Source organism: Micromys minutus (genome assembly GCF_963924665.1).
Source record: "Micromys minutus genome assembly, chromosome: 26".
NCBI classification, from domain to species: domain Eukaryota; kingdom Metazoa; phylum Chordata; class Mammalia; order Rodentia; family Muridae; genus Micromys; species Micromys minutus.
Genome location: NC_137961.1, coordinates 34,613,494 through 34,628,066, shown reverse-complemented (window position 1 = coordinate 34,628,066; position 14,573 = coordinate 34,613,494). Strand labels below are relative to the sequence as shown.

General features: G+C 45.5%; 1 protein-coding gene across 1 annotated transcript in view; it reads right to left on the bottom strand.

The window, feature by feature from the left end:
• GABRR2 (gamma-aminobutyric acid type A receptor subunit rho2) overlaps positions 1–14,573 on the bottom strand; it is a gene marked incomplete at both ends in the record, with an annotated part of 30,719 nt that overhangs the window by 5,543 nt on the left and 10,603 nt on the right. Inside the window, 6 exons of the mRNA XM_080938811.1 lie at positions 4,677–4,873; positions 5,862–6,014; positions 10,299–10,439; positions 10,608–10,690; positions 11,392–11,615; positions 13,398–13,465. Coding sequence (XP_080794937.1) covers positions 4,677–4,873; positions 5,862–6,014; positions 10,299–10,439; positions 10,608–10,690; positions 11,392–11,615; positions 13,398–13,465 — 866 coding nt within the window. The remainder of the gene's footprint in view (positions 1–4,676; positions 4,874–5,861; positions 6,015–10,298; positions 10,440–10,607; positions 10,691–11,391; positions 11,616–13,397; positions 13,466–14,573) is intronic.

The following is a 14,573-nucleotide window of genomic DNA, read 5'->3' as shown; positions in this document are numbered from 1 at the left end:
CATAATAGAATAGAATGGAAATGAATACACAGTGTACATAAACTTATAGTAATAGTGAAGGCAGTTCTAAGGGGTAAGTTCATAGCACTAAGTGCCTACAGAAAAACACTGGAGAGATCTCATACTAGTAACAGCACACCTGAAAACTTAAGAACAAGACATCCCACTCCAGAAGGGAAGGCAAGAACTGATCAAACTCAGGGCTGAAAACAATAGGATACAAAAAAACAATACAAAGAATCAATGAAACACAGACTTAACATTAAAAAAAAAAAATCAATAATGTCTGGTCTGGGAATCTAAGCAGGGTTGAGCCTGGTTGGTACTTGAGTGGGAGAAAACAAATAAGACTGAAAAACACTTCGCTAAATTAATTAAAAGATAAAAAAGAGATGATACAATGAGTAAAACTGTAGATTAAAGAAGGATATTGCAACATACAAATTCAAAGAAGTGTAACATACTCTAAAAATCTGTGTTCACCAAACTAGAAAACGTAAAATAAATGGTTCCAGTTCTTGATCTATAAGATCCACAGAAATTAAATCAAGATAAAATAAGCAATTTCAGATCTGTAATTCCCAGTGAAATAGAAGCAGCAACTAAAAGTCTCCAAGCCAAAAATAGATAGATGGATAGACAGATGGATGGATGGATGGATGGATGGATGGATGGTTAGATGGATGGATGGATGGATGGATGGATGGATGATAGATTGATGGATAGATAGAATATAACAGGATCAGATGAATTCAATGCAGAATTATACCAGACTGTCAAAGAAGAATCAACATCAATACTCCTCAAATTATTCTGCAAAATAGAAACTAAAGGAACATTTTAAAATATATACCTGGATTTTAACCATGAAGCCAAAAAAGGTACACACTGGAGAAAAGCATTTTCAACAAATGAAGCTGGCCAAATAGCATGGCCACCTGTCATAGATCCATACCCACCATCCTACACAAGACTATTCCAAATGGATCAAGACCACAACATAAGACCTGATGCCCTGAATCTAATAGAAGAAAAAGTGGGAAACTGGCTTGAATTCACTGGCCAGGGAAAGGACATTCTGTACAGGACACCATTAGCAGAGGCACTAAGAACACCAATTAATAGATGGAACCTCATGAAACTCTAAAGCTTTTGTATGGTAAAGGATGCCAGCATCCAGATGAAGTAGAGAGAGATAGAATGGGAAAAGGTCTTTACCAACTGTATATCTGATAGAAGGTTAATTTCTCATATATATATATATATATATATATATATATATATATATATATATATATATATATATATCATCTCATTTATATTTATATAATATATATAAGATATATCTGGAGATCAAGAAAATAAATAAGCCAATTTTTAAAATGAGGTACAGAATTAGGCAGGGAGTTTTCAAGAGATGAAACACAAATGACGGAGAAACATTTTGTCCAATATCCTTAGCCATCAGGGAAATGCAAATTTAAAGTACTTTGAGATTTCCTTTTAGCTCAGTCAGAATGGTTGAGATCAGTTGAATAAATGACAGGAGAGAAGCTCAGTAGTTTAGAGCACTGGCTGCTTTTCCAGAGGACCTGGGTTTGATACCCAGCACCCACATGGCACCCACTACTGTCTGTGTCTCCAAACCCAGGGGACCTGACACAGACATACATGCAGGCAAAACACCAAAGCACATAAAAGAAAATTTTATAAATAAATATGACAGGTCATGAGAGTGAGGACATTGGTACACAGGTTATTCATTGCTGGGAGTGCAAGCTTGTACACCATCATAGAAATCAGTATTGTGGCTTCTCAGGAGGCTGGGGATAGATCTACCTCAATATCCAGCTATCTAGGACATATATCTTGAACATATATTCAAAAGACTCTACATCCTACTCTAGAGACACTTGACCATCTATGGTCATTGTTACTCTATTCATAACAGTCAGAAACATAGTCTAGATGTCCATCTACTGATACATAGATACCTAAAAGTGGGACATTTGCACAATGGACTATTCAGTTGTTAAGAAAATGAAGTTAAGAAATTTGCAAGTCCTTCGTGGAGACAAGTTGGGGGAGGAGGGGGGCTGGAAGTGGTGGGGGGAGAAGATAACATTTGAAATGTAATACAGAGAATATCCAATAAAATGATTTTAAAAAATAAGAGGGAATCAGTAAGATTAACCCTTTGTTGATGTGTGAAGTATGATTCTGATTAGAAGCAATTCAGGAGTTGGATAATAGAATGGATTTGCTCCTGGCAATACATACTTCTCTCCACTAAGAATGCACTTCCTTTGAGGACTAGAAGATGGGTTTTTAAAATTATATAGAAAACAAAAAAAATTTGCAAGTAAATAGATGGATCTAGAGAAAGTCACCCTGAGTGAGGGGACCCGGACCCAGACAGACAAATACAGGATGTTACATGTGTGTCCCTTATATGTGGATGTGAGCTTTGAAGCCCTGAGTATACACTGTACAATCTGAATAAACATAGAGGTTAGGCACTTGCAGGGACTAGCAGGGAGGAAAGCATCTCCTAAGGAAGGGGAAATAGAATACATTTTCATGCAGAGACAAAGAGGAAAGTGGGATACTGTCATGGTTTGAATATGTATGGCCCAGGGAATGGCACTATTTGGAGGTGTGGCTCTGTTGGAGTAGGTGTGTCACTGTAGGCATGAACTTTAAGACTGCCTGGAAGTCAGTATTCTACTAGCAGCCTTTCAGATGAAGATGTAGAACTCTCAGCTCCTCCTGCGCCTTATTTTCCTGGGCACTGCTGTGCTCCTGCCTTGATGATAATGGACTGAGCCTCTGAACCTGTAAAGCCAGCCCCAATTAAATGTTGTTCTTATAAGAGTTGTCTTGGTCATGGTGTCTGCTCACAGCAATAAAACATAACTAAGACAGATAAGATTAAATAGGGAACGGGATAGGAGACAAGAGAAAAGAAGGAAATGAGAGAATTGTCACTTGAAAATCATATGGAAACCTACTACTACTGTAGATGTTTCCTAAAATATGAATAGAATCTAAATAGAGTCACCAAACTAGACATCGTATGCCACCAAATAAAACAGTACCAGGAATGAGTTACATCTTTTTGAGTCATTGGACAAAGGGACCCCATAGGAACCCCAAACATTACAGGCTGTTGCAAAGGCTACTGGTTACTCTCTACAACCAAATGGTAAAATCTTATTGCTGAAGACAACAGTTACGTATCTCATTGAACATGGAGGAGTCTTGCTGATTCCTAACTAGAAGTTTCGCTCCTGCTGACTAGCATTTACGATATTCGAAGGTGCTCTGCATGCTACCAGAGAAGAAAGATGATCATCAACCCAGCTACAGACCCTGCAACCCACAACAGTGACCTGCCCGCCTGCAGGATAGACTGTGACAATAATGGCACAATAGTTATGGGAACAACCACCCACTTTCTAATTGGATGGACTTAAAGCTCTCTATGTTCAAACCTAACACTGCCAAAGTAACAAGAAGCTGAGGCTAGACAAGCCATTGCCTAGGTTAAGACCAATTACTATTATTTTGCTAAAGGAACATAGTAAAATGACTCCTAAGGACATTTGCTTGCTGGGCCATAGATCAGAGCCTCACTCAGCCATCATCAGAGAACCCTCTTGCAGTAGATGGTAATTAACGCAGACTCACAACTGGACAATATACAGAGTGAGAGACTTTGGAACATTCAGTCCTAAATGGGATGTCTTCATGAAACCTCGCCTCTCAGGGATCAGGGATCTATGTGGAAGAGAGAAGGAGGAAAGATTGTAGGAGCCATAGGTGATGGATGACTCGAAGAAAACAATGTCTTCCAGGTAGAAAACGATTGATGTACATCTGAACTCACAAGGCTTGCACAAGTTCCAGTCAGATGGGTCCCAGCACTGAGAGTGGGAAGTGAACATGAGCTCCCACCCCTAACCAAGAAGCTATAATTGTTTAATTAATGACCTTACATTGATCTGTAATTGATACCCACTGGCAAAGAAAAAAAATTGTTGTCACTAATGTAGTCTCCCGGGATCTATTATCCATTTTTGCTCAGCAGTAGATGGACAACACAAAATAAACTCAGTAGTATTTTTGTAAGATGTCTTCTTGTCTCATTTTGCTTTGTTCAAGCTTTGTGTGTGTGTGTGTGTGTGTGTGTGTGTGTGTGTGTGTGTTATTAGTCTTTTGTTTGTAGAATGGGGATGTCTTGCTATTCTTTATCTTTTTAAAGAGAGAGAAAGAGAAAGAATATGAAGTTGGGTTGGTCGGAAAGATGTGGATGAAATTGGGGACAGAGAAACCATGGTCAAACTACTTCGTATATGTAGAAGAAACAGTTGCAGGTCTAAGAGGCTGGAGATGGTGGGTCTGCTGTGGCTCCTGCCTGCCCACTGCTAACACTTGCTATTGTCAAGTGCAGAGGGGTGCAAAGGTTACCACAGAACAGGCACTTAAAGAGCTTCTTTCCGACCCACAATTTCTGTCTTAACAGAGCAAGAAGAGGGTTGTTCACACTTTGGAATGAATGCCTCCCTTTCCCACAGGTACTGGCCCCTCCTAACTGTCCCTACACAACCGATGAACTCATTCTTGTCCAGACACTAGCCCCAGCTTACAAGAGAAGAAGAATGAGGTCTCCTCACCTTCTCTCGAAACTTCTGTTCCTTCTGCTCCTGCAGCGTGGTCAGGTAGTTGACGGCCGCGTACTCCAACACTGAGAGGAACACGAACACAAAGCTGACCCAGAGGTAGATGTCCACGGCCCGGATGTAGGACACTCGAGGCATGGAGGCGTTCACGCCGGTGATGATGGTGGACATGGTCAGCACTGTCATGATGCCTGTAAAACCATCTTAGTTCAGCTGCTGACCTACCTCAGAGCTGGGCCCACACCTCACGGTCACAACTTCATATTCTCTGTCCCCTAAAGCAAGTGAGAGATTCTCAGCCATATTTCCACACAGCTGAGGCATGGGGCCCTGCTCCAGAGACAATCAGGCTTTCTCTGACTCATGCCTCCCGGAACCTCCCAAGAACCAGCTGCCTGTTTTCGGTCACCTTGGGACTCTGAATTTCTGTGATGCAGCTGACAATGTTGTGCCTCATAAGGGACCACTTACGGTGTGAAATTAAAAATGGTGACTCAGGGATACCACAGGGGAACAGGCACCAGGACTAAGCCACATTCACTAAGTCCAGTTTCTCCCCCAGTGTGGCTTGTCCGGTAAGCCATCCTATTTGTCACGATCTACCACAGCTTTACCCAAATTGCAGTGCTGGAAATCAGGGTCCGGCAAAAGCCAGGGCTGCAGTTCTGAAGGAACTACATGTAGGTGTTTGCCTCCGCTGCATAGGCCAGCAAGGTTTTAGGGTTTACAGAAACTTGTAGGCATTCGCCAAAACCATTTACTTGCTTTAGTACTGTGCTCCTCTTCTGGGCTGTTCCTACTGCAGACAGGCTCCACCTTTGTGAATTGATACAATCCGAGACGTTCTTACAACCTCAGACTTCAGGTGGATAGAGTAGGCAAGAGGCAGCAAAATCCTCCCTCGACTCACAAGCCCATCAGTTAAGACTTCCAAAGACTTACTTTGCTTTTTTTTTTTTCTTAAAAATAAAAAAGGTCTTAAAAAAATAAAAAAGGTCTTTTTCACCATGGCCGAAGTTGGTCTCAAACTGACAGTTCTCCAGCCGCAGCCTGGGTGCTGGGATGACTTTATTGAGCCACCATGCCCACATCATGACTATAATTCTCCATTACCTAGCGACCGGCTGAAGAAGAAAGCAAACCAAAAGCAAACTACCACACCTTCTCAAATGCTTTTACCCAGTGAAACTCTAGCAGGCACAGCTCTGTGGTCAATCCAGAAGGACACCCAGGACAGCATGACCATGAGGGTGGCAGGAAAGTAGGTTTGGAGCAAGAAGAAGAAGATGTGTCGACGCAGAGTGAAGTTGATGTACAGACGGTTGTACCAGCCTGGGGACACAGGAGGAGGAGGAGTGAGTTCCATGGAGTACATCCTGACATTTATCAACCGCAGGAAGCAGAAGTTGGGGTCAGTAGGCTTGATACGGTGCCTTCCCTTCTCCCTGCTATGACCACCTTGTCAATATCTAGAACACTCTCTGATGGAGCATGGCCCAGCTTTCCACAGGAGAAAGTAGAAGGAAACAGATTTAGTTGTCGGTTTGGTACTTATTACTTGCAGATTACAACTGTATCTCCTGTGTGGCTGGCTGCTCAGGAGCTTGAGAAGTTAAACTGTGTCTCTAGCTTGTTGGGTCAGATCTTCTGGGTCAGGAGCCAGGAGAGCCGGGCTCTCATTCTGCTCCTCTTAATCACATACTCAACCCCACCAGCACGAGAAGGGGGCTGTTGACGTTACCCGGAAGTCTGGTGTTACCGCTACTTTTGATGTTCCATCCCCCTCTTGGAATCCTTACCATTTAGGAAAACAAAAACATGCTATAGTGCTAACTCATTGTGCACTCTGAGAATCCCTGTTTAACAGCTGTGAACAGAGTGTGAAAGTGGGAGGTCTGGGTCACCTACAAGATTATACAGCTGTGACCCACAAAGTTCCAAGAACAGTATGTGTGAGCTAAAGCTGGGTGTGCACCTCCAGCCCATGCATTTCCGATTAGCACTGTCAGGTGTCCCAAAGTAGCACACACAGTGGCAGTACATGGGAGTGGGAGGGGCAGGCAGTGCAGAAACAGGGTTCTTTTTCCCTCCTGTGTATCAGTGCATTGCTAAATTCATGTATTCATGGCCAATGACATCAGCTGTAATTCCCATCAGTTAGAGGTGTGTAAATGTCCTTTGCCAACTAAAGCACACAAAGGTTAGTTGACTTAGAGACTGGATGGGTCACTGAAAGCACGGTACCATCTTAGGTAAGACAAAGATGGCAGGGGGTTCTGTAAGTAACCACGGTTTGAGAAATTGAAGCGATATTTGTGCATAAAGGATATGCAACTCAGAGTCTGCTCCAAGACCTGGTCACTTAAGGGTCTCTATCGGAAGGCCAGGGTGACTTATTAATTGAGCAGGCATTCACTAGGCCTGAGGGGGGGGGGGTCATTAGAATGTGTTAGAAATGCAAATTCTTAGAGGCCACATGGAACCTATTGATGAGGGACATACCTCCTGAGGTAGATACCCCTAGAGGACTTGTTACAGTTGGAACCTATTGATGAGGGACATACCTCCTGAGGTAGATACCCCTAGAGGACTTGTTACAGTTGGAACCTATTGATGAGAGACATACCTCCTGAGGTAGATACCCCTAGAGGACTTGTTACAGTTGGAACCTATTGATGAGAGACATACCTCCTGAGGTAAATACCCCTAGAGGACTTGTTACAGTTGCCAGCACCCCAAAGTGCCTGAATACAACATGAAAACCACACTGACAAGAAAGTAGCAGCCTTGTTCCCAGCCTATGCCTACTCCCGTTCTGAATCCACAAACTTGCCCCAGGTTGTGAGCACCTTGCATCGGTAGTGTGGGTACAGGGGACCTCAGGCTGCATCCCTGAGACACCCTAGAAACATTGGGGAGCAGACAGACTGTGTGTCAAGAGTAGGAGGTAAATACTTAGGGGAGGGGGCTAGGTCAGTCGGAAAAGGCTGGAACAATAGGGTGTGTCCAGACCTGGCTTTGACACCTGCTGCTGAGTGCTGTCCTGGGATGTCTGTCAGGGCTGATGGTTTCAGGGTGCTCTTCAAGAACAGGAGGAAAACAATCGGTCCATGCCATCAGGCCTATCTTTCTCACTCCAGACAGCACCCACAAAGCAAACCATAGTGCTCGTTAAGTTGGCACTGTTTCCCCGAAAAGGTTGAGAGCTGCCCTGTTCTAGTAAAGACCATTCCATCATCCTTGGTTCTACTTGAGAAAATCAGAGAAGTTGTGTTGGAAACACTGGGATAGAGCAAAGAGCTATGAACATGTGCACTGAGTGTAAGTCCTGTGTGAGACCCACCCCCACATGTGTGTCAGCCCTGTGTGAGACCCACCCCCACATGTGTGCAGTACAGTGTGAGACCCACCCCCACATGTGTGTCAGTCCTGTGTGAGACCCACCCCCACATGTGTGTCAGTCCTGTGTGAGACCCACCCCCACATGTGTGCAGTACAGTGTGAGACCCACCCCCACATGTGTGTCAGCCCTGTGTGAGACCCACCCCCACATGTGTGTCAGCCCTGTGTGAGACCCACCCCCACATGTGTGCAGTACAGTGTGAGACCCACCCCCACATGTGTGCAGTACAGTGTGAGACCCACCCCCACATGTGTGCAGTACAGTGTGAGACCCACCCCCACATGTGTGCAGTACAGTGTGAGACCCACCCCCACATGTGTGTCAGCCCTGTGTGAGACCCACCCCCACATGTGTGCAGTGCAGTGTGAGACCCACCCCCACATGTGTGCAGTACAGTGTGAGACCCACCCCCACATGTGTGTCAGCCCTGTGTGAGACCCACCCCCACATGTGTGCAGTGCAGTGTGAGAAGCAGGAATGGAAGATGCATTGAATCCGAGCTCTAGAAAGGCTTGAATGGGAAAGAAAACACACAGACAACTGCACAATTAAATCACAGAGGCCATTAAAAGAACAAACATGGCCTCTCACAGTTCTGAAATTGGAACCAATCGCTTAACCCTTAAGTCTCGGTTTCCTGATCTGAAGTCAGGGAATAGTAATAATCTAAATCTTGGGTTTGTAGGGTAGAAAGTATTTCACTCATACCAAGTGCCACATAACAGACAGTTTGTAAGCAGTTCTTAGCAGTGGCTTCATTGGATTGAACTTGGTAAGAATACATCAGAGGGCTGGAGAGGTGGCTCAGTGGTTAAGATCGCTGACTGCTTGCCCAGTGTACCTGGGTTTTGTTCCCAGCACTTATATAGTTATGTACACCGATCTATGACTCCAGAGTTTCAGATGCCCTTTTCTCACTCAATGGCACCAGGCACACACATGGTACATACATACATTCGGGTAAAACACTCATCTACATAAGATACATCTTTTTTTTTTCATTAATCAAAGCAATAACTCCAAAGACTAGGTAAGAAAGTCAAGTGTGTGTGTGTGTGACTGTTCTGACACCAACACAGCACTCTACTGGCCTATGCTTTTCCGGTGTATGGACATAGTGTGTCGGGGAGGCAGATGCCCATCTGGACAGCATGCAGGCCAAGGAAGTCACACAAATACTTTCCATAGAGGGGCATGGGCACCCAGCTCTGGGACAAGGGACGATGAAGTAAGAGTCCCATTGGAGCCAGTAGCTTACAGAAGCACAAGCCTACAGAATTGTACTTAAAGATGAATGGAAGTCTTAGCTCTTACTACCAGCAAGTGTGCCCTTATTTAGAGATAGGGTCTTTGCGAATGTAATCAAGACAGAATTAGGCCACACTAGATTATAATAGGTCCCACCACAGTAACTGGTGTCCCTACAGAAGTGGGGAGTTGGACATGGACACCAAGGAAAGACACTAATTAAGGACCCAGGAGAACAGCACATGGGGACTGTGCTGTGTTGGTTGGGGTGGCACAGCCACAGGTCAGGGTGCCAAGCATTGCTAGCACCCAGCGGAGGCTGAAAAGAGAGGTTTGTTACTCCAGACCTCTGACCTCACAAACTACTGTGTCAGACTAGATCTCAGTTGTTTCAAATATCCAGAACTTCATTGCCGCCGTTCTAAAAACCCAACCGAGGAGTTTAGGGTGAGACTAGGCAAAGATTTATAGACAGAACCCCTCAAATGTTCAAACGTGGCCCGGGATCCAAGAGGTTAAACTAAGGACTGAAAAGAGACGCCACACGGTCTAGCGGTGTAAGTCTGTGATAGCATATGGACTGAGCATGTTCAATGCCCTGGGTTCAGCTTCCAGCACACCACACACACACACACACACACACACACAATTAAAGCATAGCCTAGCTATAGATAATAAATACTTTAGCTTGTTGTCAGTGAAACAGAACTGCATGTAAAGTCCTGCCCCCTTCTCATGGATCAGACAGCTATGGTAGATTTCTCCAGGGTGTTTACAAATTGTGTCGCCTCTGGGGGTGGGGATCTCAGAAGACAGCAGTTGACTTTTTAAACGCAGGACTAGGGGACTATGCTTTATTCGCATAGTCCCCATTTTATGTGTTGGAAGTGGCAAAGGGGGAGGAAGGCTGAAGAATTCAAATGTGCGTCTCCCACATTTGAGTCTGGCTGTGGCTAATTAGCTACCGGTGCTGCTGTAGAAAGCCAGCCTGGAGGTCGTGTGGAATTTCTGGATCAGGAACTGGGACAAGGAGATCTTCTCGTCCGTTTTCAGGGACTCGTCCCCATTCTTCCAGTACAGCATCAGATCCTCGTCTGTATAGGCATCTTGGGGAGAAGAGAACAGATAAACCTGACCCTGACTTCTCTGGTTGTGGAAGCAACAGGGAAACTCAAAGGGGACACGTTTAACACTGGATGCCAGCCCTCGGCCTCACGTTTCTCAAGTGGCCCCAAGGTGGGGGAGCCAATAGGGTAAAAGCCTCGCATACTCACAGCTTTCTAGCTCCAAGGAGCAGGTCTGGGAGTCCAGGGGGAAGTGGCTGAAGTCCATGTTACACATGGCAGTGACAGTAATCCTGTAAAACACAAAGATATGAGCTGGTTTGGGAGTCGGCCATTGCTTCGGGCTGTACGCACACTTAGGAAGACGTGGTACATCTCCAAGGTGGTGGCGGCCTCGGTCTGTCACCCTAGGAAGTCAGGCATCTAAGCTATGGAAACTTAATTAGAGCTTTGACTTCTGGACCCCCTGGTGGGGTGGAAAGGTTGATTCCTAACTGTCCACATTTGCATCCATCTCTGGCAGGACCTCGGCTGTCAGGGCTGCCTCCATCAGAGATGCCGGGGAGGTGGGGCCCGAGTCATCCTCCACCCAAGGAAAGAACATATCTGCTACTAAAATTAATTCTGGTGAACCCCTCGAACAGGCCAGAAATAAGGACCCTTGAGTCAGCCAAGTCCTCCCAGAAGGCAATCTGCAATAGCACTTAATAAACAATACCTACTGTTATTAATTTTAAATTATTATTGGCAACCAACTAGGATCATAGAGTCTAAGAGGATAAAAAAATCATTGTTTCCTCAAGGGGCCAAACTAATCTTTTAATTCAAGTGTAAAACTCCAGCAAAGAGGACACTGCCATCTGCAGGGCTGGCATCAGACTGACTGGCATCAAAAGGTCACCCCATAGACCCTACTACAGTGACAAACTCATCAGGGCCAAAGGAGCTGGCAAGATGACACTGGACAAAGGTGTGACGGCCCATGGAATGTCACCTCATGCTGTACAGCACGTGGCCATCCGGGAACACTCGCAGCATGATGTTGTCGGTGGTAGTGTCATGAGTAAAGGATCTTTTGGAGTGGACAAAGAAGACATCAGGAACCCAGATCTTCTTCACCAGCCGGCCATCAAAGGTCATGCTCTTGTTACCGCTGCTGGGGAAGGCCAGCCTCTCGTCCCTCCAGTAATGCCTCAGGTACAGGGTCATGGTGAAGTCCTGGTCCCAGGGAAGAAGCCAGAGTGCTTTAGCTAGAAAGGCTTAGAGCATCTCTCCCTGCAGTGGACCCGCCATCCTCTCCTGCAGAATACCCCAGATTCTGCTTCCAGACTCAGTGACAGCCCTGCAGTCCTGAGCACAGCGGCCAGCTTGGTGGCGCTGTGGTAGTCAGGAAGAGAGTGGCTCACTTTTCGCAATGGAAAACCCAGTTGTGGAGCCACGGTCTGGCCACAGCCCAGCGGGGTGTACTGCTTCCAAAGCCCTGGCCCTCTGCACTAGGTCCCTGGGCACAGCGGTTTTACTGCAATAGAACATATGCACTGGCAGTCAGTTTGGAAAGGAAGGTGTGACAACTCCCTTTAGTGAACTGTATTAGAAGAAAGGGGCCTCCAGGTCATGACTAAGACTCAAGGTTGGTGGAAGAGTGTTAGACAGGAACAGTACAATAAATGGAGATCCAAACATGGTGGAGCCTTAAAGGGAAGGTGGGGGGCTTCCCTTTAAAACCTGGACAGCTGCCTCAAGAGTAAAAATGAGGGGGCTGGAGAGATTGCTCAGTGGTTAAGAGCACCGACTGTTCTTCCAGAGGACCAGAGTTCAATTCCCAGCTCCTAACTGGGAATTGGCAGCTCACAACTGTCCATAACTCCTGTTCCAGGGGATCTGACACCCTCACACAGACATAAATGCAAGTAATGCATCAATGTACATAATAAATTAATAATTTTTTAAAAGAGGAAGAATGAGAAAGGGGAGGGGAGGGGAGGAGAAAGGGAGGGAGGAAGGGGAGGCGATGGTGGAGAAGGAGCCTTTTCAAATGGCCACCTTCAAGGCAACCTCCCTAGCTGTCTCCCTCTAAGCCTCAAACCAATCCCCTGATCAGAGAAAGACTTGACTTCTAATAACCTTTTAGAAGTGTGGGAAGTTTCATATCACTTTTTAGTTCATCACAGAATATGTAACAAAAAGCATGAAAGAGTCACATATCTGGGAACTGAAGAGATGGCTCGGTGGTTAAGAGCACTGACAGCTCTTCCAGAGATCCTAAGTTCAAATCCCAGCAACCACATGGTGGCTCACAACCATCTGTAATGAGATCTGACGCCCTCTTCTGGTGTGTCTGAAGACAGCTACAGTGTGCTCACATACATGAAATATATAAATCTTAAAAAAAAAAAAAAAAAAAGAAAGAAAGAAAGAAAGAAAGAAAGAAAGGAAAGACAAAACGCCCAGACCATGTGCGTGGGTGAGCCGCTAAAGGAACTTTATCTCAACAGAGATGCAAAGGATAAGGCAGAAGCCTCTTGGGAGGACCAGAGGAAGGCCATGTGCAGAGGAAGTTTGTAAACTTGAGCAGTGGACAGGACACAGAGCACTGAAGGCAGGGAGGGCCACGCCCCTTCCAGGAGAGGAAGCCTCCACAAGACTCAAAAGATGGGGGGAGCTGGGTGGGGCTGGGGTGGGGCTGCTGTGGATGGGGGTAGGATCTGGGGGAGTTGTCCTCACACAAAGATGGTAAAATCAAAGCCCTGAAGGATTTCAATCAAAAGGCCCATGTCAAGCACTCCTCCCAGCGTGATTCACTGGGCTGCTTGGCTTGTTCGTATTACCTGCAGCAGGCCTTGAATGGGCCTCAGCCCCCAGCTACTTTTACCAGTGGAAACAATAACCCTGCTCTAGATGTCGCTGTTCCTTGGCCAACTTCCAAGACCTGATCACAACCTGCACCCATGGTCTCAGCAATGTGATCTCTCCCTGAAGCCAGCCAGGGGCGGCGCCTACCATGTCGACCTCGGAGATGCTGTCCAGGCTCTCCACCTGCACGTCCACACCCACAGGGATAGCCGGGCCTGCGGAGATCAGAGACAGCTGATTAACACAGTCCTCTCCACTAGGGGCTGAGCAATAGCTCAGCATCTTCCCTGTGGAGTGAGGGCTGCCACAGGGATGTGGCAGGAGCTCAGAAGTCTAGGAGGGGTGTTTTCTGCTTGTTCCTGAAGATGCCTACACGGTATCACTTAGGTCACTGACTGGGTCTACACTACAGGCTGCTCCTAATCAGAAGTGAGTGCTCTGTGCTTGCTGGGAAGGTTACGAGCTGGATTATGCCCTCGTCCAGCCTAGGCTGTGTGTGCAGGGAAGTTGGAAGACAGAGTGTGTGACCTCAGTGCCTGAGTGGAAGTCTCAGTCACTGACCCAAGGCTGGATCTCATTCCTACAGAGAGGCTAACACACAGCTGGAGATCTGCCCTATAGCAGCTTTTAGTCTACTGTGGGATGAGAAGTCTAACCGGTTACATCACAGTGCAAGACCAAAGCACATTGGGAGATTCTATGGCCAGATTTCTAACAGCGTTCATCGCTGACTTCATCTAGGGCCTATCTTTTCCTTGAGCTGGATGACAGGTACATCATGAGTTTACTTAGTGAGAGGTTAATGAGCTGAGCCCTTAGTTTGGTGACTTTTTTATACATGTGTAACATAGAAAAGATATTAAATGAATTTGAGATTCATGACACCAGATATAGTGCATGACTAATCCCAGCTAGTCAGGAGGCTAAGTCAGGAGGACTGAATTTTAAGGCCAGTCTTGACAGCTCAGATAGACTAGGTCTCAATTTTTATTTTTAAATAAAAAAATTAAACATATATTTTTAATATTAAAAACATAAAAGGAGAAAGATAAGAATTTGGCATCTACCAAACATATTGAACATCTTCACACTCATAGCCAAACAGCCATCCTCAAGAATCAAATGAACTTGAATCTGTGATTAAAATTTTTCCAAAAGGAAAATACCAGGTCCAGATGACTGTACCAGCAACACACTGATGGCTTCGGGGGAATTAGCATCATTCTATACCCCTTCCTGTAAGTTATAGAAAAAAATGTTAAAGAAACCAAAAGAGACATCTAAAATGTCAGTTTATGAAATCAAAACAAGGAATGAAAAAGC